Source organism: Cnephaeus nilssonii (genome assembly GCF_951640355.1).
Source record: "Cnephaeus nilssonii genome assembly, chromosome: 12".
NCBI classification, from domain to species: domain Eukaryota; kingdom Metazoa; phylum Chordata; class Mammalia; order Chiroptera; family Vespertilionidae; genus Cnephaeus; species Cnephaeus nilssonii.
In genome coordinates this window covers 37,541,142-37,568,224 of record NC_137083.1, presented here as the reverse complement: position 1 = coordinate 37,568,224, position 27,083 = coordinate 37,541,142, and the positions used below count along the sequence as shown (strand labels likewise).

The 27,083-nt window shown below is 35.4% G+C and overlaps 1 protein-coding gene across 2 annotated transcripts in view; it reads right to left on the bottom strand.

The window, feature by feature from the left end:
* The window catches only part of MAGI2 (membrane associated guanylate kinase, WW and PDZ domain containing 2), a gene marked incomplete at both ends in the record, with an annotated part of 1,165,889 nt that overhangs the window by 381,071 nt on the left and 757,735 nt on the right, over positions 1-27,083 (bottom strand). For both annotated transcript variants that reach the window (XM_079785522.1, XM_079785523.1), the window contains 2 exons: positions 13,867-13,946; positions 24,238-24,448. In XM_079785522.1, the coding sequence (XP_079641648.1) occupies positions 13,867-13,946; positions 24,238-24,448 (291 nt within the window). The remainder of the gene's footprint in view (positions 1-13,866; positions 13,947-24,237; positions 24,449-27,083) is intronic.

Sequence of the window (27,083 nt, the reverse complement as noted above, 5' to 3'; positions counted from 1 at the left end):
GGGAGGAGAGTAGTGGAAAACTTTTTACTGTTTACCCATTTTAGGCCATGTCCTTTATTACCTCATCAAACAATTAAACTAAACACATAGAACACAAAAGCAATTGGTTGGACTCCCAGAGCTTTTACTGGTGTGACTTTGGGCCAGTTTATTAAACTCTCAGAGTCTCATTTTCTCCTCTGTAAAATTATATTTCTTGCCTCACAGAGGTTTATGAGATTTAAATAAGATAATATAAAGTTCCTACTACAGACTGTGACACAGAGTAGACAATTACACGATCTCCATCTCCCTACTTTCTCTAATGACTCAAACTCCAATGGCTACTGGTCCTGGAAGGTAAAATAAACATGTGACATAGGTTGGATGTAGGGACTGTGACAAACTAGGGAGTGGTAGGTACTGTGACAAATGGAAGATAGTCACATTATTAAATAAGTGTAAATCAAAGTATATATTATACATGTGTATATAAAGTCTTCTGACTGCTCTTTTGTCATTCTTGCTTTTATACAGGGATCTGCATTTTAGAGTTATGTCTCATACAATGCCTGTTTCAAACCACTGAAAAATCATTTCCACTATATCATACTAACACTAAAATTAAAATAATTAATTTTTTCCAATAGGTCTCTTAATATCTTTCTCTAAATTGAGTTATTTGATATTATTAGCTTTGCTTTTTCACAGAAAAAATATTCATGAAAATATATAACTACTGATTGCCAGACCACAATTGGGAAGTTAAATGTGAAGGATGACTCTGAGATCCCGGCTATTGCTCTCCGTGCCAGACCTGATGAAGACAGCACTGCGGCCTGCAGCTAATAAATCTGACTGAGGTAGGAGTCAGGCAGAGGTGACACAGTGAAGCCAAGTCAGAGGCTAATAATAGCAAAATGACACATGAGTGGGCAGGATAACGGTCCAACGCTCCGAGAGAAAAATTTCAGGTACTATGTTCGGATTTAGGATAGTGATGATTCAATACTCCTTGCCTAATCAAACTTCCTGCTTTGAATAAGTCAAGACTAAAAAAAACAATAAATAGTAAAAAATAACACTAATTCTCAATTCTCTGGGGAACTGCAGTTTCTTAAGAGCCAAGTTTAGATATAATTCATGATATATATCCATGATATATATTTACTGTATTACACAAATAGGTATATATGCTCTTAAAAAAAGGCTCATCACATCAACTTCCTTATAAAACTGAATGAAGACTTGCATTGACCAAAGTAACTGACTAATATTTATGAAATAGCCTACAACTTGAACCATTAGACTTGGACCAAATGGGAAACTTTTTGATTATTTACTCTGTGCAAATACCTTCCTAAAGTCTAGATACAAAGAGTCTTACAAATGATATAAGGTGAAGTAACCTCCACACTACCTGTCTTTTCTTTAGCGACGAATTGAGGACCTTGTGTTACAGAAGTGTGCGCAGACTGGCTTAACTGAAAAGCTATCCCCAAACCATCCAATGTGATGGCACTTCTTTTCTCTATTTGGAAGCAGGCCAGGTAAGGAAAGTTTGATCACGCCACATGCAAAAGCTCCCACCTCCCTAATTTAAAGACTCCCCTTTAAGAAATAGTTGATTTGTTTCTCCCAATTACCCTTTTAGAGATGTTCTATTTTTAATGGTAGTACTAGTCTGGAACTTATTTGTTTGGCTCCTATCTGGGAAAATTACTTTATATTGACTTTGCCTCTGAGGTAGAATTCCCAGTATTCCCATGTGGCATCCTGAGGATACTGCATCTCAGCTCACTCTTAAATATTCCTGATTTCCCAGTCCCTCATCCTTCCTGGAACTACTCTCTGAGATTTTGCCAGCATAGTTTCCTCTACACTATGCCTAGCATGGTGCCTTTAAATCTAAAAGCAGCGAATAAAAGGCAGAAAATACAAAATGCACTGGATGCATTCAGTCTTCCTCTTCTGTGTTCCCTTGTAGAAATCAGCCTCTACTATTTTGCATTAAAAAGCTCCCACCATTTGTTGGTGTCATTATCAGGATGTAAAACCACCTTGAGGACCACTTTTTCAAGCTCTCTGGCTCAGGCCCCTCGCTGTGTGTCTGGAGAAATCATTATTGACCCAAAGGGAACTGAACTTAGACAGATGATTACCCTTTCTCTGTAAAAAAGATATTCTACAGTTTCTATCTTCTTACTCTACCACTGTAGGACTTGTCATTTATATCTAGAACATTCATTAAACAATGGAAACTAGGTTTAATAAGAACTAGGTTTACAGGAAACTGGGGCATTAAAGACAAATAGGTTAGAATATATTAATATGCATTAATGCATTGTTTCTCCTTTATTTGGTGGTAGTGATTATGGATGACTGGCCATAAATAGATATTTAAAGGACTCTGTGCATTTTTTCTTCTAAATGGAATAAAGTTGATCAACATAATTTACCCTTTTTTTCACAACCCACTTTTGGTGTTTTAGGCTTGTGATGAGCAAAAGCAATGTAAGTTTTCTGCTTTTAGGAATTTATAAAATATACATGGACTTGTGAAGCAATTTTGGCTAGCACTGAACTTACTGCTTTCATAGAACATAGAGAGACATAGAATAATAGTAATTTACGTTTACAGGAACAAACTTTTATAAAAAGAAAATCCCATTCTATTGACTGAACACAATGGGTCTGGTCAGTAGGGTGGTATGAATGAAACACAAAGCTGTCGCTTCCATGAAATAAAAGACTACAATAAAGTCAGCTTTACTCTCAAGCTCACGATCCATGAAATCAGCAAAGACGCATGTTAACGTATCTTTGAGGAGAGCCTTAAAATATAAAGTTCAATATATAAGGGAAAATGAAACAATTCTTAGCAAAATTAAACAACCAAGTGTTTATTTGTAAAGTTCTAGCATTATTAAATAATCCTTTGTGAAAATTCAGATTCTCTGTGTTTTGTAACAGCAGTAAATTTTAGTTGCTGACCCAAATTGTTTCATAAGGCAACTCATATGTTGTACTTGTCTAAGAGTTGAAAATTTATATTGCTTTTTAGTCATCCCATGTCTAAAGTAAACCAGATTACTTATTATATTGCATCAGAAGTAAATTATTTTTTAAAAGGTGAATTATGTTTATCAACTTGATTGCATTAGGAAGACCACATTTAGGATGATACCATCTGTTGCTCTTTTGTAAAAGAAAATACATTGTGCAATTTCACTGCTACATTTAAAATAATTAAAATGGAGTGGAAATTAAAAACATTGACATAAATGAAATTTCATTTGTCTAGATTTTATTGTCTAACTCTTCTTTCCTAAGTCTACTGGAAGAATGAACTGACCACAAGTTTCCTTCTCTTGAAAATGGGGACAATGATGTCATGTGTACACTGGGCTGTTATGGGGAATAAATGAGATAACATATGTGACACTTAACACACACTAATCAATACTTGATCGTTATTATATTAAAAATAATAACATAAAAGAAACTATGAAATAGATAACAGGGATGTATTGAAATCAACTCTGTGGGTTTTATTTATGATTAAATATATTTTCAGGAAATTTCACAGTATTTTCTCTATATTGAAGTCTGAGGAAGGATGGTTATAAATAAAATGATACTACTAATAAGAGGAATTACTTATGTAGTATTCATTATATGTCAGGTACTGTTCAAAGCACTTTAAAAATAATAATTCATTCAATATTCACAGTAACCTATGAAGAAGATTAATTTTTAATTTTATTTATGGATGCTAAAACCAAGGTACTCAGAGGTTCAAAAAAAATTGCTCAAGTTCACAGAGCCAGTGAATAACAGAATAAGGGTCTGAACTCAAGTACTGTGGCTCCAGAGATATTCCACATTCTTATTGACTACCCTAGGTTTCCTCTTGGTAGTCACATGGCTCCAAGCTGTCTGAGCAGTATTAAATTACTACAATAACTAGGCTTGAAAATGACCTTCTCTTTATTCTTTTCAACATTGCATCACCATTTTTGCTTCTCTAATGATTTTGCTTTCATGAAAAAATTTAGTTCTTCAATTTATAATATCATAAAACTGCTACCTTACACTTAGTAAAAAAAAAATTAATAGTTATCTTGTTGCTAGATTTGTCTATGAATTTATGGACATACACCACACTCAGCATTAAAGCATCCTTTGAATACACAACATCAACTTTCAAGACAAGACACATATAGACAATAAGAACTATAGAACCAATAAGAAGCCGATAATACAGAATTTACTAGATCTGTCTGCCTTGTGTCAGTAAAGGAGTGTCAAGAAACACCACTTTTAACAGAAAGAAAAACTTTTTTGGGGGGAAGGACTAAATATTGCCTTTAAAGCAAGGTAAGCATTTAATAAGCTTAAGACAGCTTTTACCATTCTTTAGGGAATACTGTATTTCTAAGAATGCAGGTACCATGTGCACTGAATGATGCTAGCAAATGGTAACCACATTACCATTCCACTTAATGGGATGTTATAAACCCAAAGGAATGTTGGGAGAGTGTTCAAGCATTTTTCTAAGAATGAATTCCCAAATTGTACAACAATGCTAAATTGCATCATCCTAAACATATGCTGTTCTTGTTCTCAGTTTCTGCTTATGAAAGCTACAATGGCAGTGATGCTTAGCATCTAGGAGAGGAAGTAGTGAGCAACATACATCCCAGACACTCTTGAGGGATGTTTACCCCTGGGCTCTGCCGCATGTATAATGGCAGTGCGTTATGAGGAAAGGTCACTAACTGAGGAATCACAAGGAAAGGATGCTAATTACAATCTACCAGCAACTCCTTTGGTCAAATCATTGTACCTTTCGAGGCCTTGGTCTTGGTGTGAATATTATTTTTTACTATTTCATAGAGTGCTTATTAGGATAAAAGTTGACATCTGTAAAAATAGTCCAGAAAATAAATATGCTCTGTGAACAACAAATATCCACAAAAGCAGCTGAAGTATGAAATCACAGAACATGTAAGAACTCATGTAAGTGTCTCTGGATTGTTACCATCTGGTCCCCTTAGCTATCCCTCAAGTAACTATACGTAGGGTAATGAGACCTAACTATTGGCTTTTTTAATGTCATATATGTACTTGCTTCTGATCACCTACAACTTTATAACAATTTTGCCTTTTATCTCACTATGCTCACCTACTTTTATACTTACAAATGACTATATTTGCTTTAATTTCAGCTTTTGTAAGGAAAACCTACTTGTTTTCTTCTGCCCATAATCTTCCTCAAGTCAAACTATGTGTATAACATGTTTGTTTTGTTTCTCCTCTCTGTCTTGACATACCTCTTCATTTCTTTTCTAAAACTTAGCACAAAAATCCATCTTGTAAAAAAAAAGTGTCCTGTAATAAACCCAGATTCATTACTCATGTGATACTATTTCACTGTGACCAATGATATAGAACACACACAGACACATATACATATACTTATGACAATTTCTTTCTTTAAAAAATATATTTGGATTGATTTCAGAGAGGAAGGGAGAGGGAAAGACAGATAGAAACATCAGTGATGAGAGATAATCATTGATCGGCTACCTCTTGCATGCACCCTGCCCCCATCAGGGATGGAGCCCGCAACTTGGGCATGTGCCCTGTCCAGGAATTGAACTGTGATGCTCAACCACTGAGCCATGCTGAGCAGGCTACATTAATTTATTATGTAATAAATAGATGTAATGACTTTCTTTTGGGAATCTAAATGCAGTACCTCTTCTATTTTCCTAACTCCAAATAAACTCACTAATAGAAAACTCAAAGTCAGGATCCAGTACATGAGAGAGTCCAAAAGTGGAAGGAAAGAAGAAAAGGAGTGGGGACAGTTATTAAATGAGTTGTTTGATCAGTCATGAAACAGCTACAACCTCTTCAAACTCAATGCTTTGGGTTTTCATCACCATCTTCAGCCCCTCTCATCACCAGGAACAGTTTCTGAGCATGTACCAATTTACATACCCTATTTCACCATGACAGCAACATCAGTTTACATGCTTTCCAGTTTACAAAGATTATCTCAGATACTGGTATTACTATGAGAATAAACCAATAGGAATGCTATTCTAATTGAGAAAAAAATAGACTCACATGTATCTATTTATTTACCTTCAAATTAGGCTTTCTCCCAACACATTTTGTAAAGGCATCATTGCTTTTATGGCTTCAGGCATCTGGTGAGTTGTGAGTTATGAGTTGTGTGAAGATGATCTTTTAAAAATCCGTATGATAGTACATCAGCTTAAGAAATGGAATAATCATTCCGTTATTCTCTCAAGAAACCTCACAAAGCAGAGTTTCAGACTGTTGAAAAAGGTAATTTTAAAAGTACGCTGGAAAATGAGCTAATATGATATAGCTCCAAGTACTAGAATTCTAATTAAATTAAATATGAATAGTGATTGAAAATTGCCAGGCCCTATTATTAGACAAAGCAAGAGGGAACACAGATTCAAAATTTAGAGCGAGGTGTATAAATTTTAAATAAGCCTCAACTAAGCTTCCATTTCCATGGACGCCAGATTCTTGTACACAGCAATTAATTTTGTCAGTTGAATCTGAATGGCAAGTAGACAAATAAAACTAGGGGAACATTAACCCATACAGATACTAATGAAGACATATAATCTTCCATCTATAGAAGTTAATGGTAATTTTTCCAATTAAGGGGGAGAGACAAATGTAAGAGCTTTTTTTTTTTCTTTTTCAGAAAATACTGATTTATGAAACTTAAAAAGTGTTCACACAGTCATATGGTACTAAACTCAAGAGAGAATACCTGCTATTCTTGTTTAAACTGCTGGGTGCTGATTTTTTTTTTTTTAAATGAACAATACTATGAAATCCAAGATGATCATGTTACTTTAAGTTATATGCTCATCTTTCCCTTTCTTGGGTCTTAATTTTGTCAGAAGATCCCATCATTTGGAGATCAAATCCATGTTTCTTCTATATACCAACTTGGTACTTGGACCTTTTCTAACTTTAGTCTAAAGGAATCTCCAAGAATGCTTATATCTGAGTCTTTTTTTTTTTTTTTCCAAATAAAGCATTAGCAATCAGAGTGGCATAGAGAAAACAGTAACAACAGCTGGCAGTGTTCCCAAGAAAAAGACATCAAATGTAGTGACAGAGAAATCATGCAGAATTTTGAATACAATGATACAAACCCTGGAATTATGGTGAATATGAAAGCAAGGACTGCCAGAGTAGCTGGATGGTCCATTATTGTGCCTAGAGAAAGGGCACATCCACTTGGAAAGAGACATCTTTAAAAAAATAGATTTAATAAAGTTTAAGAAATATTTTCTTGCACTAAGAATGTCAGAGAAAAGTACAGACTAAAGATTAAAAGAACATGTGTACACATGTATGAATAACAGTTTAGTAATGAAAAGGATAGGTCTCATAAGTATTTTTTTTAAAAAGGACTTGAAAAGAAAGATAACATAACAAATATAGGCCTGGTTGGAGTAGGAGTAGGGGATGGAGCTATCTAAAATTACCCAAGCAATAAAAACAGAATAAAATGAAACCTAATAGAGTAATTGAAGTGAATATAGTATTTGTGTTTATAACCAAAGGCAGAAAGGAAATCAAAGTTGAAAGGAAAAATTGAGAGTCATCAGCATATATATGGTAGGTCAAGCCCTAGGAATGGGAGCAACAACCAGGGAGGAGTAGAGACAAAAGAGAAAGTCGCCAAATGAAGCAATTCAGCAGAAGCTGAACATTAGGAATGACTGTAAACCCAATCATCTTTGAAATCCTGCTCAAATTCCACATCTTTCATCTAGCCTTCCCTGAACATTCCTGTTCACAGCCAGCTGTCTTTTATTTTCCTCTTGTGTGATAGATGTTCCTCACACCATTTTAAACTTTCCTCAGCTTGGAGAGGTTAGTATTTTGTCTTCTCAACTATACAGCTCTTTGAAGAATGGGTTTAGGTGTTGCATTTATTTGCATTTTTTCAAGGGTCATAGCTCAATTCTACTAGCAGGAAGGCTATCCAATAAATATTTGTCATATGAGCAAGTGGATCAACTTGCTTTGTTTTCAGGTAGATAATCTATCTTAAAAGGAGTGAAGTGACTTATGATGTATAAGAATTACACACTAGAATAAGAGGGAAAAGGCCAATTTTTGGTAGCTCTCTAATACTGGAAAGATAACATGGAAATAAAGAGCTAAGACCTTTTATTAAATGAAAACAAATATTGGGAAGCCAATATGAAATGTCAATATTTTGTCTTAAGAGTCAAAAACTGATACTAATATAATATCCATGACTTATCATCACCAATAAGAAGTTCAAGAATAAATAATAATCAATAAGTTTTCACATTGATTTTGATATGCTGATTCAAAGTGGTGGTTTTAAATCTATTTCAGTTCTTTACATATTTTAGTATCAACATGACAAATGTTGGTCTCTTTTTGTTTGGTGGTTCCACAAAAACAAATTAAAATCTTGAGCTCTTGTAAATATAATTCCTTGAGATATGTATTTTTAATAGTGACATTGATAGGCCATTAACTATAAGTGTGAATGGCCTCATTGAATATATATATATATATATATATATATATATATATATATATATATATATATATATCAGACACTTTGAGATGCTTGGTGGTTAGGCCATGATCATACATTATGTCATACAAAATTTTCTTTTTAAATAATCATCAGCTTTGGAAAGTACTGTTTTGTGATGCATAGTATTTAGGAAATCCTAAAATTTCATGTACCAAGAGGGATGTCAAATCATCTCACCTCGGCAACAGGTTTTTTAAATTTATTTTTGTTCAAGTGCAAGCCATAGTTAATGTTCAATTACTTGGCTTAGGGTTGATGATATGGATATGTTTTTCCCACTTCTAAAGAACTTGTCTGTAATATTTAGAGCAATGCCTCACCTTACTGTTTTGCTTTCTGCACTGGTGAACAGGTCTAACCACTGAGGGATACATAATGCTGGGCCTCACAGTATGATTGACAGAGACCTACAGTTAGCTCTTAGGGAAATTGTGCCAATATTACGTGAACTGTAGTGAGCACTTTTAGAAATTGTGAAGGCATATAAAAGAACTTGTTTGATTTTTAAAAGTGAGGAACACAGAATTTAAATCAATACACATTTTAAAAATATCTTTCAGAGCTAAATTCATTCTGTTAATTTAAAAACATAAATAATATGCCATTTAAATTGTTTTGATCATAAAATTATACTGATTGGTTTATTTACAGGTAGGATGGCCTAGGAAAAATATTGAGAATATATTTTAAAAGTTCCATTTTATTTATTTTAAATACAAAAAATAAAAATAAAAATATTTTTTCATCATTTTAAAAACATATTTTTAAGGCGTAATGTCTCCAGCTAAAGCATCTTGTCAGATTGCACAATGTCATAACATTGAGATACATCTTAAACCCATGTCGCCTGGATTCAAGCCTTGTTTGCATTTACACTTGTTAAACAAGGCCCTTAAAGTTTTGGACTATAGCATCATTATCTGAAAAATTGTAGTGAAAAATTTCTACCTACTTCACAGAGTGTTAACAGAGAGAGTGGAGGAGAAAATACTCTTTAGTTTTAAAATAATATAATCATTTAGTATCAGAAGTCATGTTTAGACATGTGGTCCTAGAAAAGATGGTGTAAACTTACTTTTCCCTGTTTCTCCCCTTTAAATACCCTGGGGATAATTCAATAGTCAACCAAAAAGACTGGAAAGTTGGAAAGAAGAAAGTAGATTGGCTACGGCCCTCATGATTTGAAGAATGAGTTCCAAGAGTTTTCTTTTTATCTCTTACATATCTCAGACTGGGTCCTAGGGAGGCATTCTGCTTGGAACACCAAAGGGCATATACAAACAAAGAAGCAAGCAAACGAAATGAGAAAGTTTACTCTTTCTGGCCAAAGGACCAGGACAAAGGGAGCCTAGCAAGTTCATGGGGCAACCTTATCCCCCACCCATACCTAGCCCTTTCACCTACAGGGGTGACATCAGTAGAAGCCAGAAATGTCAACAAATCTTCCATCAGGAGTGGTGGCCTAATAAACCTGGACTGGTGGCATCAATGGATCCCAAGCAGGTGATCTATCTCCTGCCCTATACCTGCCAGCATCAAGTGGGCAGGAACATAGGCAAGGGAAATTTTTTTCTAGCCCATAAATCCAGAGTCCACATTCCTACTAGTGGTGGGACTAAGAAAAGAACTTTTCACACTTTGCAGGTGGCACCAGCAGGGATTTATCAGGAATTTCCAAGTAAGAAGAAATAAACTGGCCAAAATAGCACTGGAAGGGGTCTGAAAAACTGTATTGCATTTGGAAACACAGCCTACAAAATAGGCTAGAATCTACATACCAAACCTAAACGTGGACACTGCCCACAAAACGAAAAGACTTTATTGTAAATGTCAATTTCAAAAAGCCCAAAGGAAGAGAAGAGGTAGTTACATTTAGACAAATGAGACTTGAAGTAAAAAACTTAACAAGTGACAAAGAAGGTCATTACATAATGTCAAAGGGGTAGATTAATCAAGAGAATGTGACAATTGTTAATATATATGTACCCAACATCAAAGAACATAAATATATTAAGCAAATACTCATAGATATGAAGGAAGAAAAAGGCAATAATACAATAATAGTGGGGGATTTCAATACCCTACTTTCAACAATAGATAGGTCATCCAGACAGCATATCAATATCAAAATATTGGACTTGAGCTATACTTTAGAACAAATGAACTTAGATACCTACAGTACATTCAATCCTTTGCAGCAGAATACTCATTCTTCTCAAGTGCACATGGACCATTCTCCTGAGTAGATTGTATGTTAAGTCACAAAAATAAGTCTTAGATGTCTTAGATAATGTGGAAATACTGAAATCATGTCCCATATCTTTGCTGACTGCAATGAATAAAACTAGAAATCAATGAGGAGGATAATTAGAAAATTCACAAATATGTGGAAAGTAACACAATCCTGAAAAACCAATGGATCAAAGAAGAAATCGAAAGGTAAATGAAAAAATATCTTTAAAAAATTGAAAGTAGAAACATGACCAAATCCAGCCTGCCATTAGTTTTTGTGTGGTCCACAAGCTAATAATAGTTTAACATTTTTAAATGGTTGGAAAAAAATTTTTGTGATGTGAAAGTACATGAACTCAAATTTTTGTGTCCATATACAAAGTTTTATCAGAATACATCCAGGCCCTTTATTTATAAATTGACTTTGACTTTGGCCCCTTTTGCACAATAGTGAATAGTTGCAAAGAGAATGGATGACCTGTAAGCTTAATATATTTACTATCTGACTCATTACAGAAAATGTCTGCCAACCTGCAACAGACCTTTACTTAAACCCTGTGGGCAAATACCCCAAGAACAGGGGCAAATCAGAGATAGATTGAGTCTTAACAGAACTCAACCCAAGCTCATGTCGGCTCAGTTCCATATTGAATTGGATATGCTTAGCCTTCCATGTCATTGCCATAGCAGAATAAGGATGGATAAATCTTTGCTGGAGAAAGATATTATTATCTTGAGCCTCTATAAAATTTTAATATGCATTTTACACACATTCCAGCGTTCAGGAAAATATTCTACTAATTTTGCTTGATCTGAACTGAACTGTGATACTTATAAAGAAGCCTGTCTTTTTTAAAAAAAATATATATATTTTATTGAATTTTTTTTACAGAGAGGAAGGGAGAGGGATAGAGAGTTAGAAACATCTATGAGAGAGAAACATTGATCAGCTGCCTCCTGCACACCCCCCACTGGGGATGTGCCTGCAACCAAAGTACATGCCCTTGACTGGAATCGAAACCAGGACCCTTCAGTCCGCAGGCCAATGCTCTATCCACTGAGCCAAACTGGTTAGGGCTAAAGAAGCCTGTCTTAACTAGCAGGCTCAACATCAATCTATTCATACCCAACATTTTGAGCAAGCAGCTTAAATCTATGTTATTTCAAGAAAAGAAAAATAAAACAGAAGTAACAGTATTACCTAAAAACACTTGTCTTGGCAAGAAAACTTAAAATATATATTTGGAACAATAGCATTGTCACGAACTAGATGTTAGTTTCTATTGTAAAACATTCCAATAATCAAAGGAATAAAATCTAGGAATTAGTTATTTTGTAGAAAATGAAAACAAATAGCAATTGGCCAGTTACATATCATTATGAGCTATAAGACTGTGTTCTGAAACTTGTTTCTCAATGACATGTGATTCACAGACACTGGCATCATATTTTAGGCATCTACCATTCTGAGAAGACAGACAAGTGCAAATGTGTGAAAAACTGATAACACTAAAATATTATAATTATGCAATATGTTATGCCTACATCTCTCCCAGGATTTTAAAATTTGACTTTAATAGGCTTTTATAATGAAAAGAGCAACTCAAAGGAACAAGACAGCTGAGAAGTTCAATATGTCACCGAACTGTAAAATCATTAAATTTATTTTAATTAGTATATACTAAGGTTTTACATCTGCGGCACAAGTAAATTGAAACTCAGAGATATAATAGATCAGGTCATTTTCATTTATAACCAATCACAATTTGAAACACGTGTCTTTATATTGTCAATGAGATGTAACCTAATTGTGCTCAGAAGTCCAGGCCACATAACAACTTTATGGAATTTAAGCACATAAAGTTGTACCATTATATAGACGGGAAATAGATATAGCTACGAACACACAATTATACATAGATAGTGTTTAAAAACTGGACACTTATGCATTCAAATATGTACATGTAAATTGTATACTCCCATTTTTAAAATTTAATTCAGTATAACTAGCCTGTGAACAGTTCCCTTATAATATAGGAATAAATAATATTTTCTAGATACTCTTTGAGAAAGCTAGAATTGCTATTGAAGCAAAAGGATTTTTGGAATTAAAGACTATTTTTTTAAAAGTTGACTTTTAAAAGATTTTTTAAAATGTTTAAATACCTCTCAATACTTTTTTCACTTTTAATAATTCGTCAATGATAGATGCCTCTGAATAAGGCTCTAATGATTTGACCAGATAAAGGCAAATAATAAATCATAAGGAGAGCATGCTATTTATCATTTTAGATAAGATATAAATACTCTTTTAACATACACTGTATATTTTAAAATTTATTAGATCTTCAGCAACAGATCTCATTTGTGCAATTTCCTAATTTGGAAACAAGGTTTACATTCATCTAATACTCAAAATTGCTTTAAAAAAATTCTTCACATACATGAAAATAGTCCATTTTTAAGCAACTTAATGGGAATTGGAAAAGACTAAGGACAACCCAGCACATTCATGAAATTAATTATTTTATTTCAATGTCTGATTAAAGGAAAGTGGCCATATGTATAGATCTTTATATCAGCGATTCCTTAAATATTAGCAGAACACTATGTCTCAAAATGTAAACATCAGATATTATTTATAGTTTCACAATACTGTTTCTCTACATATCATACTTCATTCCAGTGAAAAGATCAGAGCCCTCAGAGAGACAAATTGCAAATAAACAGTCCTTCGTAGGTGGTGGAAAGTCAGGCCAGGAGTCAAACAGCCCACAGAGATGACAGAGATGTGAGATCCAGCACAGCCTCCTCAGAGAGAAAAAGGAAACCACATGGCAATGCTGAAATGCCGACTTCATTCTCTCTCCACTCTGAGCATTTAATATTACATCTTTAAAACTGTTTCAACTAGCTTACTGCTTCTTTAGGCGAGACCCTCTTTTAAGAAACACAAGCATTCTCGAAGTGCAATGCGGAAACGTCATAAAAACTTAATAACCTACCATTTTCTTTGCACTCTTCTGGAGGTTTAGCCTTTTTCGCAAGTCGTGGATCCAGCCATGATGTTGTCTTTGTGTTATGGCTGAAAGGAAAAGAGATCACTCTGAACAGACACATACTGAAAGGAATCAAGTTTATTCCCTAAGAAAAAAAAAGGGGGGGTGGGGGTGGGTTAGTCCAACAAAATTGCAATCGATACACTTAATTTGCTTACTGGTTCTAAGTAGCCCTGAAGGAGGTGTAAGAGTAATTGTGCAAGGCAGCTGTAAATTTGGCAACCTCAGCTCCCTGTCCTCAAAGCAGCTATTTTTATTAAAATCAACTAGAATGTTGCCAAGTTCACCTCATTGAAAATGCAGAACTCATCCAGAGCAAAAGGAATTTATTACAAATACGGGATTCTCCAGTTGGAGGAGCGCAGTTCACAGGCTCTGGTACTGTTTCCTGAGTTTTGCAAAAGAATTATTTCCATCTTAAACCTGCTCTTTTCATAAGGAGTTGTTTTGTTACTCTTTAACTATAGAGCTGGCAGAGGCAGTACAAAAGTGATGCAAATTATACCATGTTCTTGGGATTCCTGCATTTTCTCAAAAAGTGATTATTAATAGCACTTTCATGAACCCATATTTAGCTTTTTTTTCCATGTAAATACTTTCCACCCAGCTAGGGGAATAGGGGATAAACATGTCTATAATCTAATACTTCTGGAATGGGATTTCTGAGATTTAACAAGAATTTTAATGACATTTTTGTTTTGAAAAATGTTTTCTAGAATATCTCTTACCAGAAATGTAAAAAGCAAAGGAAGTTGTTCTGAGAGCAGCAGTTTTTCTCAAAGAGGTCCTGGACTCAGCTGGTGTTAGAATCACCTGGTGGACTTATTAGCACTGCATATTCTGGGTTGTTATAGAACTACCAAATCAGAACCTTTGGGGATGAGTCCATAAAATCTCCATTATTGGCAAGGTGATTCTTATGCACATTACAACTTCAGTACTGCCCAGTGGCTCATAACTGCTCGTTGGAGCTAAAAATCTTTAAACTGTATATAACTGTCTCAAGCGATCTCATCTACCAATGGACAAGATGTCAAGGATGTGACATTTGTGAGGGCTTCGGGAAGAGAATGAGCAAAGTCACAGGTATGGAAAAGTGTCAGGTTTATACAAGGAAGTGTCAGAAGGCCAGTGAGTGAAGCAGGAAAAGGAAGAATGGATAATAGTTTGGAGACATAAATTTGAGCCAGGTAATAGGGATAATTGAACACAATTTTATGAAAGTCTAAATGATAATGATGATATCAATTTCATTTTGGCCCTCATTTGTAGTCATGTCAATATCATCCAGTCTTTTCCTCTGAACAAAAGACTTGATGCCCATGAATGGAGGTTATAACTTTCCAGAGTATGAGGAGAATAGAACTGGGTTCAGTGTTTGATGCTCCCATTTTTCAAAAAAAAAAAAAAGAAGAAGAAGAAGAAGTCAATAAAAAATGTTCTTTATAGACATGCCTGAGTTCAAAGTGTGTGTGTTTAGGTGTGTGTGTGTGTGTGTGTGTGTGTGTGTGTGTGTGTGTTGATGGCTTTGTTTTTCTGTGCTAGGAGAAATGTTGGAAGCATGGCAAGGAAAAGAAATTTCCCTTCTCTTCACTCACCCCTTCTTCCAAATCCTTCCTCCATTTCAGAGAAATGTCATTTCCAGGTCTCTAAGACATGTTCACAAAAGCAAGCACATCTGTGAATAAGTATTAAGGGACCATTACTAAGCCACTGCAGGGAGTCAAATTACCATTTCTATATCACACCACCTTGGTTCTCACAGACTGGCTCATGTAGAAGAGAACTGTGAATTTCCTACCTTTCCTGAATTTATATAAAGCATTTCATTACAGGATGAATTTTTAGGTTGAACTAGCATTAATGGTATGTCACTTTAATACATTTTGACAGATTGAGTCTCTTAGAGTTAACAGCATTTTTAGCTGATCCTCTGAAATGATTCTGAAAGAAATGTGGGTAGTAGTTACCTCCAGTAATTGTCTTAAACATCACATGAAGATACGGCACAGTATTTTTCAATAGTGGCTCTTACCAACCTTGCAATTTACATGTTTCTTCATTGTGTCTTACCAAGGGGACATTTTTAATGCATTTGGGAGACAACAGACCTAGTGGCTTTCCTACTTTCTTTAAATGATATATTTTTAATGTCAACAATTCCATTTGAAAATAGGGTTAAACATTGGGCAGAAAGCTGTGTACAAAATGGGACCATTGAGCAATTTTTCACAATCTGCAAACTACCTTTATTCAGATTTGAGGATGGTTTTTCTTTCACTTTTATTGCTAGAATAGAGTCAGAAGCAGGACAACAGGTGTTTTTGTTTGTTTGTGGTGGTTGTTTTTTTATCTACCAAAGTTGTGTGGAGCACAAATGACAGGAAGGCATGATACTAATGTTTTAAAAACTTGTATTTCAATACTAGTTTCTTTAGCAGGCATTTTTTATTGCACATATCTTTGCTGCATTAAAAACATCACACAACACCTTTATTTTTTTCTAGCTGGGGAATGGAACAAGTGTCTTCTAGAAATTTTAAATCACAATAATATACTACTCTATTTTTACAGATAAAGTTACTGTGATGATCATGAAGAGTGGGAGATCAAGTTGACTAAAGTCGGTAGTTATTCAAGTTCAATCAATGTCACATTAAAAAATCCGGGTGAAAACCTTTAAAATGGTTTACCCCAAATCCTTCTGTAATGTTAAAGTCTAGGTTGAGCCTATCTGGAGGACTGGAACAAACAAGATGTGAAATTTCGTTCAACTCTGAAATTCTAGTTTAAATTCCTATCAGAATGTCCCTGCAGACATGTGATAAGCTGACTTGTAATAAATCAGAAATTTGTGTATATTTTATAAGTTTAACCTTTCCAAACAGTCAAGAGAAGCAGGTTCTATTAGAACATCTTATTTTCTGAGGAAACATCCTTGGCACATAGAAAATGCTTCACTTCCGACAAGGAAAGCAGCTGACGTTACGCTCACCATTGCGATGTTATTCTCGCTGTGCCCGGACAGTCCTGACTGCTCACTTTGTCAGGGGCTGCACTGGCATTGCACGCAGCACCTGATTGTGATTGTGGCTACAGACCTTTAACTCCATTTTACAGACAGAGAAACAAAGGCTGAGAGAAGCTAGGCAACATGCCCAAGGGTACACAGCGAGTGTGTGAATGGGAAAGAGCTAGGGAAGGGAAACAAAGCTCAACAGCCAGCAAGCTGCCCTTCTGAGATGTTGACTTTAAGCTGTTTATTAAGAAACAAGACTCAGAACCTTTGACCCTGCCCCCTTTCCTGCCCAAGAGATTCAGACAGAGAAACCTGCTTCAGGAAAGAGAGACTTAGGATGTCTCCTTAGCCTAATTTGAATTAAGTTTGGTAAACAAGAAGGCTTCTGGCAGGTGCCTGATAGCTAGATACCACCTTGGCCATTGTTTCAGAGTTGCCTGCCTAAAATAATTTGTTTGCCCTGTATGTTCCCCTCTTCCTCACCCATTCTCACTTCTGAAGTAAAATATTTCCCTTCCCCCCCTTTTTCCTTTGTCCAAAATGTCTCAGATACCCAATGTTGCCTTGTTGTCTTTAATATTGTCATGCCGATGTGAATTCCCATGCATGTGTGTTAAAGCTTTGATTTCTCCTATTAATCTGTCTCTGTTACTTTATTAGCCTAGCTAGAAGAACTTGGAAGGTGGGAAGAAAGGTATTAATATTAGCTTAGCCCTCACATTAGCATTAAACCCAGATATATGTAATTCCCAAGTCCAAGGTTTTTTATGATCTGAAACCAGAGGCATAATAAACCTAACATTTTGCTTTTTACACTGAAGTGCTTTATTTCACAACCTCAAAGGGTAATCAGTTCCTTTGCCAGTGGTTTAGAAACGCAGACCTTTACATCCTATTTGGGGATAGTAATCACTAAATGGAGTTCCTGTGTGTTAAATGGCCTGTATTTAGTAGGTATTATATTAAATCGCATATGCATAGAGATGAGAGAAAAAAAAAACATTGTGATTGAGAAAACACAGATAATATCACTGAAAACATTTTTATCCTTATGAATTCTCTACTCAAATCACGCTCAAATCAAATTATTTTCATTCAGATCTGAATATCTTTCCAGAATAAAGTCTGAAAAATATTGGTTTATACAATCTATATATTAGTCTTAGAAGCTATACTAAATAATTAGGTTAATATAAATGCTATCAAATTGGTCTAGTAATTATTAGGATTAAAACTAAAAATTTTCATATAGGTCATGCTGTTACCAGAGAAATCAGTGGGTCTCATTTCCCCAACACTAGTGGGAGTGGAGTGGCTCTTGTGTTATCTTGAGAAAATGAATTTTCTAAGACTTGCACGGGGCAGTGAATGGTTTTTATTGGAGTGGAATTATATTTCTTGTGTTGCAAAGTCCCATTGCCCTTAACCTGGTCCTGAAAAGGTGCAGTGGGGATGCAGCAGAGCCAAAGTTAGGGCCAGTGTCCAGAGTGTCTGTTCCATGGTGGAATGGGCTCGGATGTAGCATTGGGCTAGATTCAGCCCATCAACCTATTGTGTGGGTCCCACATGGCCGTGAGCCACATGGGCGAATGCAGGGGAGTGTGCCCCCTGAAACAGGAATCAGCTGCAAGCAGCAAGGTTGGGGTGGGGGCTCCTTTGTTCAGGAGCTTAAATATCAAATCTTTCCCAAACGCCTTGTTCTGGCCACTGGCTTGTTCCCAGGTGTGACTGACAGATAAGCATGTCACCCAGACCTTACTGGGCATGTGCCTGCCTTTGTCCAGTCCCTTCCCCCATCAGTCTGTGGGGAATAGGCTTGGGTAATGTTAACTGAAGCTTTCCGGCAAAGCTATATAAATGGCATACCTATGTTATCTACTCTTTCCTTTATTCTTTTCCTGTTAAATAATGACCATATTATTATAACGGTATCAATACAACATTCAATTTTCTGTTCCATTTCCCCCCCATTTACCCTATATTTTTCTAGTCAGGGTACATACTGCTCATCAGTTACTTAGGTATACATAAGTGGATCCTCAAGGGTGGCTCGATTCAAACCTAATGTTGAGATGTCTCCTTTCCTTTCTCTTTTCTTATATATTCTTTTCCTCTCTCCTTTCCTACCTTTATATTGCTATCCAGATCCAAACAATGTTTTCACTACTACACAAATATTGAGCGATCTTTCCTCAACTGCAATTTTATTAATACAATAAGAAATTTTACTATCAAATACACTCATTTCCTTTGCCCTATTTTCTCTAAAAACAGTAATAGACTTAACACACTGAATGTAAGACATGACAAATACGTTGAATTTTAAAAATCCTTCTAAAAAGCCAATTCTAAATCTCAATCTTTAATTGATAGGTGAATTGTATTGTCATCCTGGGATATACTATATCAGAATAATGATAAGAGATTGAAGTTGATATTTGACTGAATGAAGCATAATCTTTTGAACAAGGTAAACAAGGTCCAGGTAAATATTTTAGAGTCTATTGAACAATTCAAGATGTGTGTGAATATTAAGGTTATAACAGTAGTACTCAACCGTAGGCCAACAATAACTTAGAGTTTATTGACTATATCTTATATAATTTTAAAAATCAAAAACTAAGTATTCTTTCCTCTTCAGTAAATTTCCCAAACATTTTGACTTCTATTTAATAAACAAAAGCTTTAAATTTGTTTAAAATGGTAATTGGTGATTCATTTAAAACTTAAGAAGATACAGAAATAGTAACATGAGAAGAACCAGACTAATTGTGTATCTAATTTAGAATTTAAAAGAAAATTCAACCCTGATGAAGATTTATAAAATCATGTACTGCCATGGCATTTTTCACAGATGTAATTTTCTCTTTCAAAGTCTGCTTTTAAAAATCCATTATTTAAGATGACATAGCCTTCACTGCCATTCAGGATTGTGGTAGTAAACAAATAGGTTCTTGTTGTCCTTGTTTTCTGCCAAACCGATAGCAATCTCTTTTATGTCACTAACTAAGCAAACAAAAAGTAATTTAATGAGATTCCCAAAGCATGTCAATCCAGATTAACCCTCTGGCAGCTCTTTTTTATGGAACATTTAGCCTCTTGAGTAGTGAATTTCTGGCCAAGAAACTTACAAAATGATACCAATTGTAATATAAAAGTTCACTTTTATTTCAGCTAATGTTTGTTTACATATTGGAGGGAGTATGGGATAGTAGCAATGGCCTTGCAGGGTGAGAGAACTGCGAGAACTTGGGAATGTTAATTTGTCCAAAGGTGCCTCAGAATCTCATCTCTGGAGTGGGGTTTCATCAAATACTTAGAGGGTGGTTATAATACAAAATATGTAAAGTAGGTACTGCAGCAAAATGTTAAGAACAAGGACCCTGGAGGCAGACTATGTTCCATGAAAGATACCAGTCTTGTCTGTTTTGTTGACCATTGTGTTTCCTGGGTTTAAAATGGTTCCTAGCACATAGTGTGTGCCCTATAAATATATGTTAAATAAGTGAAACCAAAGCATCCTGGCTTTGTCAATTCTTGGTTATATTCTTGGGTAAGCCTGTTTCTTAAAGTGAGAATTAAATGAGCACAATGCAAATGCTTAATATATTATCTATTGTTAAGGTAACCAGAACACAGTATGAAAAAAATAGGCACTCAATATGTGGTAACTATTATTACAAATTTAAATTTATAATTAACATATATTGTCTATTTTAGAAGATATTATTAATGATATTATGAGTTAACAAAACTACTGGTTTTAAATAATGTTATGTATTTGAAAGTCTTTTGAAAATTGCTAACTATAAAATATTACAAATGCTTTAAAGCGTGTTTAGAAGAGTGCATTCACTCACAAGTTAAAATTCTGTTATTTAAAAATACTTCCTGAGATAATCACTTTTTCCCATTAAATATCATTGTAAATGATGAAAGGAATCTCCTTTTATCAATCATCAAAGGAAGAGGTTCTGAAGAGTACGGGAAATGTTGGTCCATGTGTTCAGTATTGAGAATAACGAAGAAAATCCTCATTTTCTAAATGTATAACTCATAAAGTACTCAGACATATAAACTATTTTGCAATTCAGAGTCAATCAATAACTATTTTAAGACATCATATAGAAGACAAAATAATGAAATTACTTGTTACCTTAATTCAAAACCCAATATTTTGTTGTTAATCCTCACCTGAGGATATTTTTTTCCATTGATTTTTTTTTTTTAAAGAGAGAGTGGAAGGGGGAGGAACAGAGAGAGAGTGAAACAAAGATGTGAGAGACACATTGATTGGCTGCCTCCTGCACGCCCCCTACCGGGGATTGAGCCCACACAACTCTGGCATGTGCCCTAACGGGAAATCAAGCTGTGACATCCTGGTTCATAAGTTGATGCTCAACCAGTGAGCAACACCGGCTGGGTGTGGGCTGCAAACTTTTACATTACAAATAGTATTTGTTTAAAAGTTTCTAGGACACACCATGGTTTAGTCCATCAGAAAGTCCTTATTGCCCTACCAAGCTCCCTGTCTTGCTCTACCACATAGTTCCAAGGAGCTATCATAGTATAGACTTTACTCACAGAAGAACTCATTGTGACATCAATAGCAAAGGTACTCACAGATCAAGGAGAGTGGGTTGACATGTTGATTTTTTCAAATGTAGTTAGGAAGGGAAGGGGCATTCCAGAGCAAAGAGTGAAAGTGGTCAGGAGAAAATCGGAGACCACTCAGGGAAAAGTAAAGCAGAATGAAATGCAGGCAGAGAGAAAGGAAGCTGCAGGGTAGGCTGTGATGGTGTAGAAATGAGGGACCAGATGAATGAGACACTGTTCCCTCCCTGCTCTGTGGTACATGAGCTCATCACACTGATCCTTGAGATTCAATGCAAACTTTTTGAAGGAAGGAAAGAAGCTCAAACTGGTCTATGATGAAGATTGGGGTGGTGGATGCCTCCATTCTGTGTAATAACCTCTTCAAGCTTGCCATTTGCTCCTGCCTCCTACATTGGTCACCTTCCCATCACATTCACTTCAGTCTTTACTCCAGGCTTCTGCATTCTCCCCAGCACCAGCTTTCTCACCACAGATAAAATTGTCTCTTTCTTTTGTCTTAATTTTCCAACTCAACCTATTTCTGCCCTAATACCCATTCACCCTTCCCTGCAGCAACACAATGAAGATAAATAAACAAACAAAACCCTCTGCCTGTCTTTCAAAAACACCATTGATCTAGTTAAATGAAAACTAAGCAATTGTTTCACAGGATTCACCAACTAACACCTACTTTCCTAGTAGGTTAGGGTACTTCTCATTATTTGTAATATATCCAGGGACTGGGTCTTTGTAATTACAGTTTTTATATGTGATTTGCCCTATCTACATGCTACCAAGTTTTCCAGGATATATATATTATTGCACCTTATCAATGTATGATGCCTCCTTTTATGACTTAAGTCTATACTAAGCATATCCTTCTCTGAATAGCATTACACATTCAGAAATTGTTTATTAATGCTTTATAACTATTCATCTTTCTACCCCAACTTGACAATAACTTTGAGAGCAAAACTAAATTTTTTGTCTTTGGATTCTGACACTAGATGACTGACTAGGATATTAACAGAATAATTTTGGTAGATTCTCCCAAATCCTGACAAAGTCTCATCATTTACTATATACAATTAGCACAACATCTGTCATCCAAAATCCCCTTCTCCACAATCTCCACACCTCATACTATTAAAAAAAAGTTTATTCATAATCCCCAAAAGGAAGGTTTTTATAATTGCTTTACTGGAGACATTGTAAAGAAACTGTTCTTCAATAGATTTGCCATGTTGGTTTTCTTTTATAGAGCCTTACCCCCCCCCTTGTATCACATAATAAAAATGTACATATCATCAGTCTCCTTGTTCTGAACATAAATATGTGACCTCATCTCTAGGGTTTATATTTTGACTTCTAGTCTACAATGGCTCCATGCTTACCAATAAAAAATTACGTTTTCAAATATAAATACTTTCACACATTTACAAAGTTCTATATGACTTTCTCTTTTCTAATTAATTGATAAAAGATATCTTTGGGTTATTGAAGATAGCCAAAAACTAATGTAAGATATTCTTAATTTTGTAAAACTTATAAGATTTGTCAAAAGGTGAATGAGAGTAATTCATTTCCCCCAAAACACTGCATTTCTCATCCATATCGGAGTCAAGCAGAGCGCTAAGTAATTACCTGATTATGTATTCCCTTGGCTGCATGTATCAAAGTTTCCGCCTTCACGTGAGAATTAAATATTGGCATGTGGTAACATTTCAATTTCACAATTGAGTTCTGCCCATGGAGATCTAAGTCTCAAATCACTCCAGGTTGGGAAAAGGAATCCAATTTTAATATTTTTCTTGGATAATCAGAGTTTACATATTTTTATCCACTGTCAGCACTGAAAACTTCAATTTATAATATTTTTTTCTTTTTGAGGCTTATACAACTTTGAGGGAATAAGGGTGGTTGTTTAATTATAATATTTGTTTTTATTCTTTCTAGTGGACATTGTGATTATCTTATGCACAACAACAATTTAATTTTGTACTAAGATCTTCAACTTAGTAGTTCATTTAGAAAAAGTTGTTCTATTTCTAGAAGGTAAAAGAAAAGTTTGACAGTATTAATAAAGTATATTAAAAATTTTAATTTGGAAAAAAAAGTCCCAAACGAAAGAAAATATTAGGTTGGGTCAATATCACCAGGGAGTTCAGGATTAGCATTTTAGTTTCCTTGGCAAGTCATAAAAATGGTAAGCAAGAAATAGAATGGATTTAAAAAAAAAAGTATGATGAACTATAGAAAAACAAATGATTTTATCGATACCTGACTTCAGGGTCAAATGCTTAAATTATTTTCTTTTATGACCAGCAAGCATTTTGCCCTGAATAGTTAGAGCCTGTTAAATCACTGAATATGATGGTGGAAGTTTCCAGTAATCTGACAAAATGTGGGATTATCTTATTTGATTTGAACTACATGGGCATCTTGGAAGAATAGAGTAAGCATTTCTCCCGCTATTGCAACACATTTTATAGTGAAGTTGTTAACTATATCCTTTGACTTACAGCTGTAATTTAGGATCCTTAACTGTATGAAGGCACTATCCCATTGTTCTCTAACAAAGAAAAGAACTAATGCCAGAAACAATAAAATTCATTATTTTATTTTCACTCCATCTCTGTTTTCTATATGATTTATATACTATGATCTTTATGGCAATGTGCGAAGAAAGGGCTGAAACTCACTCAATGAAGTAGACTTCACCCTTCTCTGTATAGGCCATTTCCCAGTTATCAGGCAATGGGTCTGACTCCTCATTCTCTTCAGGTTTCGTTGGTTTTGCATCATCCATCTGCTCCTTCAGTTCCTCGGGCTGACTGTACCCTGGTGCAGGATAAGGCTGGGAGGGAGTCTCCCCTGAGGCACCTGCACTCTTGTCTTCATGTTCACTGGATTCTACAAGAGAACAAGAGCATGCGGTTAGCCACTCCAGCCACAGTGATTCTAGGTGAGCGTGGAGTACGCCGCATCAGGAACAAGCCCTGCAAAGGCTAATAGGAAAAGTATAATTGTAAACAGCTCTGAAAATTGTCACTAGGCCTATGTGAGTCCCCTTGCATGCATCATTCTCTTCTATCCTTCAACTATTGGTTGTTGATCACTGAATTGGAGGACCATCATTTCATGACGCAGGTGTTTTAGGCAGAATAATGACCCTCTAAGAATGTCCATGTCCTACTCCTTGGGCCGTGTGAATGTTACCTTACATGGCAAAAGAGGATTTGCGGATCTGGTTAAAATAAGGATTTAATTTGAGATAGAGAGATTTATTATCCAGATGGGCTCACTGTAATCACAAAGATTTTTTTTTTTAAAGTGTAGGCGATAGCTCAGTTGGTCAAAGCATCGTCCTGATAAACCAAGGTTGAGAATTCAATCCCCAGTCACTGCACATACAAGAATCAACCAATGAATGCATAAATAAGTGAAACAACAAATCAGTTTTTCTCCATCTCTCTCCCTTCCTTTCATTCTACCTCTCTCTCTTCCTCTCTCTCTAAAATCATTTTTTTTAAAAGAGCAAAATTGTAAGAGGAAGGCAGAAGAGGAGGTTTAGAGGCAGACGTGACTACTAAAGAATGACCCAACAGATACACTGTTGCAGGCTTTGGAGAAAGAAGAAGGGAACCAACTACAAGCCAAGACGTGTAAATGCCCTCAGAAGCTGGCAGGACAAGGGAATGGATTCTCCCCTAGGCCTCCAGACAGGAACGCAGGGACTGACAGCCATTTAATTGAAAGAGAGTGAAATGTATGTATTTTTGCATTCATTCCAGTTCACACAATTCTATAGCTGTGGCCCAGTCTAAGGTTTGGATATTAAAATATATATAGTAGCCATGCCATTTGCTTACATGTTTCAGTATCACAGTGATTTTGGATGCAAATCTAAGGATAAATCAGAATGCCATGGTTTTGAATGTCTCTGCCTGGCTTCATTAAAAAATAATCGGAAACCAAGATAAAACCATTTCAAGAAGAAGAATGCCTATTTTATACCTTATCCATACTTTCATTTGACACGGTTGAGGCATATAGTTGATATTCAGCTTTCTGTAATTGCCATCCTTTGAAATGAGGAAGAATACTATTTTGAAGCTAGGTAGAAAATTGTTGATTTCATTTCTTTGAACAGTCATAACGTTTAAAATTTGTTTTAGCCCATGAGAGAGCTCTGATTTATATTTCTGACTATATGACAAATTTTAATAAATCTAATATTTTTCTCCTATCTTTATATTATTTCTCTGGAAATAAACATTGACTAGAGAACATTTAATGGGGAATAAAGATTGAGGAACATATTGTAGTTGATATAAAAGAAGAGAATACAAATAATTTGAGATTAACAGAAATTCGTTTTCTTTTTGTTTAGCAATTCTCAGATAGCAGCAAACACACTCCACAGAAATGGAACATGATTGCTAAGGCTGGTGTCAGAGTGCCTGGGTTTAAATATGTCCTTCACAGTATGATCCTGAGCAAGCTATTGAATCACTCAATGCATTCCTCAATTTCCTTAACTATATGATGGGGCTAAAAACATGACCTACCTATAAAAATTTGACATTACATGTATATAAATTGCACAGAATAGTAAACTACTGAAACATAGTAGATGTTTAGTAAATGTCATATATTATTATCAGGAATTCTGCTACTTAGAACACTAAATAAATTGCATAGGTAAATCAGTTGAGCAACCTATATGGTTTCTTCCTACAGAGACAAGAATGGTATTATCTGTGATATTGGTAACCAAATTGGATCTCATCTATTGAGGGGGCTAGCCAAGAAAATGCGAATTACTAAGAAACAACAATCAATACCTCAAAATTATTTTTTTTGTCTTTATGGAAAACACACACTTTTTAAGACATTAGGTGTTTTCTGAAAATAATGCAATTTCAAAAAAAAAACGGGGGGTACACCCAAAACTGACATTTTCTCTTTACCAGGTGTTTGCATGAATTGAGTTTTTCTTCCTCAATTAAGACATGCTGTGGAGTTAAGTGACTTAAAGGAGAAAAAATAATCCTCAGAAACCACATATCCCCCCCTCCAAGTTCTGTATTATTTCCTATAGAGTTTTGCATTTGATTTGGCTGGGCACCAGGAGCTCCCACTAAACTATAAACTTGTTATCACCTATAAACTTGGCACCTGTAAGGGTGCTGATTTAAAGAAGAATCAGAGTCTTATCTCCCCAATTTTATGTTAGCCAAAGGTTTAGTTTCCTCGTATATCCTCAGGGCAACTTTCACTTTCAAGTCTGCTTGTAGCAGATCGCTCCACACTTACACTCCATAGTGGTTGAAGTGGTGGGGCTTGCAGATGCTCCTTGCTTTCTTGCAAATTCAGCAAATCATTAAAAGTATCCTATATAATAAAAGGGTGATATGCAAATTGACCCTAACAGTGGAACGACCAGAACAACTGCTTGACCAGTCACTCTGAGGCACTCTGAACACCTCTCGGTCCCTTTCCCGGCCAGCAGGATCCCATCACCTGATGGCGAACAGGAAACCGG